Source organism: Labrus bergylta, chromosome 6, assembly GCF_963930695.1.
Source record: "Labrus bergylta chromosome 6, fLabBer1.1, whole genome shotgun sequence".
NCBI classification, from domain to species: Eukaryota; Metazoa; Chordata; class Actinopteri; order Labriformes; family Labridae; genus Labrus; species Labrus bergylta.
This window is the reverse complement of record NC_089200.1, coordinates 22,206,721-22,215,789: the sequence shown is the minus strand read 5'-3', so window position 1 is coordinate 22,215,789 and position 9,069 is coordinate 22,206,721. Positions and strand designations below refer to the sequence as shown.

Genomic DNA, 9,069 nt, shown 5'->3' with positions numbered 1-9,069 from the left:
GGGTACTGAGCAGGAATCTTGTTTGGATTGTGGGACCAGGAATGCTGGGCGCTCACTACAAACGTTTGTTTTCTGTTGGACTAACCTCCTACATAATTTTAAAACAAGCTCAAAATCCAGTAGTAGTCTGAGTCCAGCACCAGGATGGTCCAGATCCTGATCCTCATCCTGATACTGATTCTGGTCTTTCACTGTTATTCAAACTGAAGGGTTCACCTTTGAAGGGGGATCATGAAGATCAACTCTGATTGGACCCTCTGCAGGACTCCTCCCCTCTAAGGCAGGAAACAAGCTGGTTAAAGCTTGACTCCTGTGGTGCCTCCAGGAGTGGAGGTCCAGGGGGTTCATTCAGGTCGGGGGTAGGGCTGTCACAATAACCACAAAAAAGAATTACCGTGTTATTAACAAGCCAACCGTGGAGCATGGAGGCAATGGTCAATTGCAACTGCAGTGGTACCTGAACCCAATGTAAATTTGCCCATTAGGAACATTTCGGCTTTCAGCCAGATGGAAAAAGGAAAACCAGCTAATTTGAATGATGCGATTTGTAAAATCTGCGCCAAAAAAATCGGGGGAAAAAAAGGAAATGCATCCAATTTGAGGTCTCACCTCCCAAATAGTAATAGGGAATGTTTGTGTCACTCATTGATCCTCGACCAAATATTCTTGTTGGCGGGCCAGTTGCAGACCCCTGAGGGTCCCTGAATCACAGCTGTGGGAATTCCTACCCTGTGACAGCCCTACCTGGGGGTTCTTCCAGGTCCAAGGTGGTCATTCAGATCCAGCAGGTTAGTCCAGGTTAGTTTCAGGTTCAGGGTCAGGTTCAAGTCCGGTCCAGGTCCCTCTTCCTTCAAAGGGTCACAGTAACAGAGGTGCCTCCTGGGTTCCCACTCTGTCCAAACCTCTTTAGTTTGTTTCTTTTGTTCTTTTTCTCTCGTTACTTCTTTCTTTGTTTCTTCCAGACGGACTCATGTCTTTGTCTTCTGCCTGTTTTCTTTTGGTTGGTCTGTTCTTCAAAGACTCTGCCAAAGCTTCACATGCCCCGCCCCCTCCCCTTCGTTCCTTACTCACGTGTGAATTATTTCAATGAAATACTTTTGAGTTCTCTTTTGTTTCCACATGACTGTTGAATCTATTCAGTTGCTGTTTGTATATTATTCTTCTTCTCTTATGATTTGTTAAGTTTCATCTTTATTATATTTTAGGACCCAGGGATCATCCTGATATTGTTGATTCATTTATGCAACTCCAAGCTCAGGTGTGTTTTTGTTTCTTATTTCATTCACTTTGGGTTTCTCTCTCTTTCTTCCTCTTTCTCTGTCCTGTTCTCCCTCTTCTTCCTCCTGTTCTGATTACTGACAGGCAAGGCGGTGGAATGAAACATGAGGAGAGTGTTTGAAGCCGTCCAGTCAAACACTTTAATTCTAACAGTCACCTCACCACAAAGAGCCTTTAATTAAATAATAATGCTGAGTCCCTTGTCAGATTTTAATAAGTATAAGTAATTCTTAAAAAATATATTTTTCCCAATCAGTAGGTTAACATGAAGTTTGAAAAAGCTGATTTATTGTGTCAGTGTAAATAAAACTAGACTTTAAAAATCCATGTAAACATGTTAGTCAGACTGAAATTGCACTAAGTTGTTGTTTTTTCAAAGGAGGACTTATACGACTAGATGTGGTTGGAGGTCAAATTACTCTCACATGTAAACACCTCCAAAAGATTACTGGCCTAGGTGTTCTGAGCGTGCTACACAGTTCCTGCGCCGCGCTTTGACCGGAAATAAAACAGCATACATTTGTAGAAGGAGTCATGCTGTTAAATAGAAGTAAATCACCATGAGAGTTGAGCAAGAGTGACAGAGAGTGAGGATGAAAACAGCTCAACCAGCCAACTGAGGAAGAGAAGGAGGAAGAATTCAATTAATTATAAAACAAATTCTGAAGAAATTATTGTATTTTGCATCAAATCGGTTCATTTTCTTAATTGAAAAAATAAATTCTTGTCTGTTATTCTCCAAATCAGTAGTAAAGTTCCTGGCCCAGTGGTCACAGTGGGCTTAATCAAGAGACAAGCTTTTCAGGCAATGGGAATTTCAATAAGAGAATTTTGGCTGGACCATATGAAGTAGTGTCTTATAAAGCAGTCTACATCAGTCAGGAAGTGGAGGAATCTTTGGGTTTGGCCAGCACCTCTGGAGTTCCTCAATGTGTATTGCACAAGGTTGGAGCTGTTCAGGCTGATGATGGAGGCAAGCATTTAAAAAAAAAAAGAACCATAGAAGGCAGCTTATTGAAAGGGAAACGTGTACAACCAGCTGTGATATGATAAATTGAATGGTGGCTTATTGTGAATTTATCAGCCTTGCTGACGCAACCTGTCACTGTGATTTCTATTGATCTCCTTGCTAGAAAAACCCTGATACAGAAACAGAGCGTCCTCATGAGTGGGTTACTACCTGATGGTTAATTAGCAAATCAAGGCCTCCACCCATCAAAAGTCTTTAATAGCAGTTCTTAACCATCAGTGATAGTAGGTAAGAGAGACGGTTTGCAGTCAATAAGGTAGGACAGCCTCAGTAATGTTGTTGTCAGCCTGCAGTTACCCTGTAGTTCACTCTGCTGTTAGCATGCAGCAACAATTATTGCAACATCATCCGTCAGCGCTTCCCCCAGGTGTTAAAAGGCACAATGGACATCTACCATGGTTGTCCTTTTGGGTATAGGGGGACCACTGAGGAGTTACAAGCAAAGCAAAGTATGTTTCAGGTTGAGCCTCTGTCCTTAACCTGTGCCTAGTACCTTAACTAAGAGGGCTAGCAATGGAGCCGTAGATCCTGAAACACTTAGCAAAAAGTCCAGTAGCCCAGACTGTTTGTCAGTGTTCAAAAGAAACACTGAAAAAAGAGTCAGCTATTCAAACTGAGAGTTCTGGTTGTAACTAAGATTCTACGTGTTTTGAATTACCAGTGAAGTGAGACAAAATATAATTTTATTCAATCGTGTGAGCTGAATGATGATTTTGGAAGTCATGAAGGTAACAAAACTCTGCAAGTGTTGATCTGATCAACAGGCTGCTCAGAGAGCTGTGGTTATTTTGTCCACTGTTAGAAGTTCTTATATTTCTACAGCTCTTTCTCCACATCAGGAGAAACAGCAGCAGCATCGTGATGACACATTTCAATTGCTGTGATTCTCTCCATGAGATGATGATGTGACGTTGTGGTCTCAGGTGACTGATTAGTCCTCTGAAGTCATCCCAGCCCAGAGCCAATCAGAGCCCAAATGAATTAATATTCAACTAATATTAATCAGCGGAGACAAATTGGCTGATGGCTCTTCTGTTTGATCTTTTTGTCTTCATTCTTCTTCCTTTGTTTTCTATCTTTGGATAGATCTGACCTCCATCTCTCTCCCTCTCTCCTCCATCCTCAATGAGTTCATTATTATAAGATTCTTTGTATTTCTCTTTATCTGCACATGTTATTATTACACATTTCTGTTGCATATTCAATCCAGTCCAGAAACAAGGAAAAGTAATGTTTCTAAAAGAAAACCATTGTTACCTTCAGTTGGACTTGAGTTTGATTTTTAATACTTGTTCATTAGACTTGCTGAGCCGATCATCGGAGGGTCTCTGTTTTACTTTGATATAAACTGGCAGGCCGATCAGTCCTCAGAGCTTTACTGCTGTCAGATCCAACTACCAGGCCGAGCCAGTACTGTTACTGCAGTATTGTTGATGCAGTACCTGCTAGTGCAATATCTGTTAATGCAGTATTTGTTAATGCAGTAATATATAATGCACTATTGTCTGTTACTGCAGTATTTGAAGGATGTTATGCAGCAGTGACTGGTTCAAATCCTCAGAAACATTCTGGGTTTAATGTCTCTCTCTGCTCGCAGGCCCTCAAACGCAAACCAGATCTGTTTCTATCTGAGAGTCTGGACGTGAAAGCAGTTTTTCACTGTGGTGAGTGCACACACACACACACACACACACACACACACACACACACACACACACACACACACACACACACACACACACACACATACACATATACATTGTATACAAAGTACAGAGAACAGATTGCAAATGTTTCTCATTGATCTTTCTGGCCCTTTCAGGAATTCTGTCACTCAAGTTTCCTGAAGCTCCAACTGTCAAGTCAACGTGCCTGTTCTTTGTGAGTGTGCTCACACACATCAACACACACCTGTCCTTAGTTCGTCATTGAAAAATGCTGACTGTCTGCTTGTCTTTTCAGACTGAGCTGTTGCCTCACTGCTCAGATGTGCCCCCTTTGGCTCGAGTGGTGCAGGAAGATGGGAAGCTGCTGATTACAGCTGTGCTGGAGGTGAGAAACTGTGGCACACCAACTCTTCCTGTCTAGTTTAATTGAGTCCCTCAATGTTTCTTTGTTACTACGGTATAATCAAGTAGCTGATGGAAAAGGTTCCGGTGCTAGGTCGCTGTGGCAGCAGGGTAAGGGCGCGGTCACACTGGCAATCCGTACAGTGCCCAAGTACGCTTCAACCCTAAAGTCCAGTTCGTTTGATCAGTGTGACCACTCCATGCCGTGCTCAGGCACGTTACACTTCCTTGGCTTTGGCACACTTCAGAGAGGTGTAGGGAAGGAGCACAAGCATGCGGGTAAACAACGCTGACAGTCTTCATTATGGAGAAATCCAGAGTTTCATGGCTGTATCTGACTAAAATAACTCAATATAAGCCACAAAGTAGCTGTCATGTTCTCCGTGTTGTTCTCCGATGTGCGGCCGCGGACTCGGCTGCAGTCTCGGCCTCGCGTCTGTTTTATTATTTTTTTTATTTATGACTGTATCTGATTAAAATGACTTAAAATAGGCCGCAAAGTCAGTAAAGTAGCTGTCATGTTCTCTGTGTTGTTCTCCGATGTGCATACACGGACTCGAGTCCGCCTGTTTGTAAACTGAGCACGCTTCATAATAACATAAAGCGTACATGTGCTGTATTACGACATCATGTACAAGAGGTAATCATGCTTAGGTACAGGTTGGTCCTGGTGCAGTGTGACCGCGGGCCGTGCCGGCCAGTGGGGGAATGGGGCTGCAGGGGGCCAATTGTGCTTGAGTAAGGCACGGTACAGATTGCCAGTGTGACCCAGTCTAAGTCTACCCAGACATCCCTCTTCTTAACAACATTTTCCAGGTCCTCCTTGGGCATCCCAAGGTGTTCCCCGTCCAGATGAGATATATAAGCTCTCCCCAGGGTCTCCTCTCTTTTGGACATGCTCGGCAGACCTCCAAAGGGAGGGGCCCGGGAGGATCTTATTCAGAGGCCTGAATTTTCTCACCTGGCTTTCTTCTTTGAGGCTGAGCATAAACATCCTGCAGAGGAAACTCATTCAGCTGTTTGTATCTGTGATCTCAAAGCTTAGCAAACTCCCTTGCTCCCCCAGAAGCCCTGCTAATGTAAAGAGCCAGTCTGCTGTCCCACTGACAGGGCAGAATCCACATTGTTCCTTCTGTTTCAGAGGTTTGACAATCTGCCGGAGTCTCCTTCTCAGCTCCCTGTACCTAACTTTCGCAGGGAGGCTGAGTAGTTTGATACCCCAACAGTCGGAACACAACTTCCAGCATCCTGAGCCACCACTGCCAAGCACCTCTGTCCACTCCGTCTCAAGGAGTTTGGTTTCAGAATTGGAGCCCTGTGTGGACTTAAGCCAACTATATATTCATAGCTTTCATGTTATGGATCCGCCCACCTGATGGGCAAGAGAGGTTTGCTACAGCTGTACACTACTGAGAAGTTATTGGTCTCAGTTGCCAGGAGGAGATTTTGGATTTATGCTGTTAGATGGTCTGCTGTGACTTCTCCAATTTCTGTCTTTTCACTAAAATAATTGCTCCACAACAATGACTGAAAATGACAGCTGACAGTGCTCCTGATACTACCGTTAGGTAACATTAGATAGCTAATGCGCCTCTGCATTTTTCTAATAAGCCCCATGACTTGAAACGTGGTAAAACTAGGATAAATTTTAGCGATGCTTTAGAAAAATGGAGAGAGGTTAGAGCAGAGGAAGGTTTCAAGACCAATGCAGATCTGGTTAAAGTGAAGCTTTACATGACATGGCAACCTTTGTGCACCTCGATTCTAGGAAGGAGGGGGAGACAGCTTTCTCCAATGTTTTGAATTTGGACTGCAGTACCCATTTTAAACACTAGTTGTTGCATACATATCGCTCCTTCAATTAAAAGCTAAACAAAGAGGCATTAATTAGGATACATAATCGTATCCATACACATCGTCTGAAAGTCGGCATTTAACATGCTTACTCTTCAAAGTCCTAGCCGGTGTAACTGGACCTTTTTTGTTTCTAGCTATTAAAATATTTTTATTTTCATTTTAGCAGAGTACCTGATGTTTATTGTTGCCATCCTCTGCAGGGCATTGGGGGTGGGGCTTCTCGGAGTCTGATGGATCAGTTTGCAGAGGTGTTGTTCTGTCTGAACAAACACTGTTTCTCGCTGCTCGCCATGTGGCTGAAGGAGGCTCTGCAGCCTGCAGGTTTCCCATCATCACGTGTCACTACAGAACAGAAGGAGCATTTCTCTCAGCAGATTCTCAGGTAACACAGCTCATCTTACTCTAATGAATCATACACACACAGTCCTACACATACTTACCTGTTCTCTCTTGCTCTGCCCTCAGAGAGCGTGTGAACAAGAGGAGGGTGAAAGACATTGTGAAGGAGTTCACACTGCTGTGCAGAGGACTCCACGGGACAGAGTACGCCGCAGAGTACTGACACACCTGAACCACAACTCAGACTGTTAGTGAAGATCACATGACCTGATTGTACTGAACACACCTGGAACCAACAGATACCCTCGTTTACCCGTTTCTTCCTCTCTCTCCTCTTCAAAGAGCAGCGCTCCCAGCATGCTGCCCCCTGAATCTGTCAGTGGTTCCTTGGCTGTTTCCTGGTGATAGCTTATGAAATGGTAGTGGTGTTGTACGTAGCTACTTGACATAATTTCAGAATTAAATAAGTATATAATTTTAATGTAAACACATATTGACAGATGGTGTGAAGAAAAGGACCAACATGAAAATGTCAAAACATGTCTGTGACCTTGTTCTTTATTATAAATGCCTTCAGAGTGAACAAAGACTCAGGGCCTGATTCAAATAAGGATTGCCAACTATTGCACCCTCTAAATCTGTGCAAATGAGTCAAAAGACACTGTCTAATTCACAAAACGTGCGAAGGGTTAAATGATCCCCTAACTGTGCTGCAGAGTAAACTGTGTCTCATAAATGAGCCATTAGTTTGATTAAAGTTCCCCTGTCCTCCTAGCTCATCCTCTTAATGTGGACAACTGAGCTACACAAGCATGAGAGTGCAGCTCCATGCAGAGTAGAGGTGCAGATAGCTTCTTTCTACATTCAGACACAAAACAGAGCAAAATGCACGGAGCACAACCACTTTGTGTGTTTGTGTCTGAATATCATTAGAGCTATATGCTTTGTGAATTAGACCTTGAGGTGGAGCAGATAGAGGGAGAAAATGATGAACAATAGTTGGAGCTATGAGCTGCTGCGATCCACTCTTCGTGAATCAGGCCCTCTGTGTGTCCATGTGCGCTCCTCCAGCACTCACTCTGTGTTTATTGTGTGTGTGTGGGGGGGGGGGTTCCGTGTCCTAAGTGACCCTTGGGGTGAGGGGTTCATGTGACAGAAGCATTTATAGCAGCTGAGTGTTTGAAGGAAAAATTATCTATAACCGTGCAAAAATATTAATCAAGATGTGCATATTAACAGTTATACACCTGTGTCTATTTGTGTGTGTGTGTGTGTGTGTGTGTGCGAGCGTGTGTGTGTGCGAGCGTGTGTGTGTGCGCGTGTGTCCACCTGTTCAGTGCTCTTATAATGGACCTACAGTCACATCCAAAACTTCCCCCATTCACCTCATCACAGCAATCATTCATGTATTGATCCATGACTCTGATGGGACTGATCAGGAGTTCAGTCACAGACTCTTTGATCTGTTATTACTCCCTCTTCTGTTTTAACATGAGACGATCAATGATCATCACCACCACCATCATCATCATCATCATCACTCTGTGTCTCACTTTATCTCAGTCTAATCCTTCAGTCTGACCCGCGGTGCCTGCAGACATGTAGCATGTGTGTGTTAATGGGGGGGGTGTCCTGGAACAGTTTGAGTTCAAAGTATGTCACAAATTACACAAAGAGGGGAGGGGAGGAGGGTAACGATATGTACATTGTTCTTTTGTACCTCTGCTTTAATTTATTAAATATATCAAATATACTGATGCCTTTGTGTGAAGTTGATTTATTGGTCCATAAAACTGTGCAAATTCTTCACATCCTACATCTCCAACACATCCTACATCTATACATTCTACATATCTACCCATCCTACCTTTACAACTCCTACTTCTCCTTCACATCTTAAATCTTCCACACATCCAAACATCCTAAATTTACACCTCTGTAGGGGCACTTGAAAGTTTTTGTCCATGAGAATAGAGTAGTGTTGATCTGAGTAGACGCAACAAAACACAAAGAAGAGTAATATACAGTAGCAACGTGACATGGCCGAGCCACAAGATGTGCATGCATCTTTCAAACAGTTGCATGGAGAACCTTCGTGTTTATTTTGGCATTTTCAACATGAAGCTTTCGACACAAACAAAAACAAAGGCCATACTGTTCAAAACCCCCCATTGCACAATATCTGGATTAATAACACACAAAACACTCTGTAAAATGATGCAGACATTGGCAGAGGCAAAGAAGATGATAAGAGGGGGATACAATGACAATACAAACAACCAAACAGCAACAAACTGAAACAATGCAACCATGTGCATAGAGAGAACAGGATTCAACCAGGAAGTGTATAATGAGGGGAAGTACCAGAGGTCACTCAGTCACAGGTACAGCTTCCAATTGAAGGGATCTAATCATCAATCTTTACTTGTATAGCTTCAATTCATAACAAACGTTATCTCAAGACACTTTACAAAAAAGCAGGTAAAAGACCTTACT

The 9,069-nt window shown here is 43.1% G+C and overlaps 1 protein-coding gene across 3 annotated transcripts in view; it reads left to right on the top strand.

The window, feature by feature from the left end:
- LOC109982525 (importin-13) overlaps positions 1–8,326 on the top strand; it is a 19,345-nt gene extending 11,019 nt beyond the window's left edge. For 2 of the 3 annotated variants that reach the window (XM_020631787.3, XM_020631786.3), the window contains exons 18-23: positions 1,206–1,258; positions 3,906–3,972; positions 4,131–4,189; positions 4,271–4,360; positions 6,435–6,616; positions 6,700–8,326. In XM_020631787.3, coding sequence (XP_020487443.1) covers positions 1,206–1,258; positions 3,906–3,972; positions 4,131–4,189; positions 4,271–4,360; positions 6,435–6,616; positions 6,700–6,796 — 548 coding nt within the window. In that variant the 3' untranslated portion in view covers positions 6,797–8,326. Of the gene's footprint in view, positions 1–1,205; positions 1,259–3,905; positions 3,973–4,130; positions 4,190–4,270; positions 4,361–6,434; positions 6,617–6,699 lie in introns of those variants that run through there. The other variant, XR_010666549.1, reaches the window with a different exon arrangement.
- Positions 8,327–9,069: the final 743 nt, after the last annotated feature.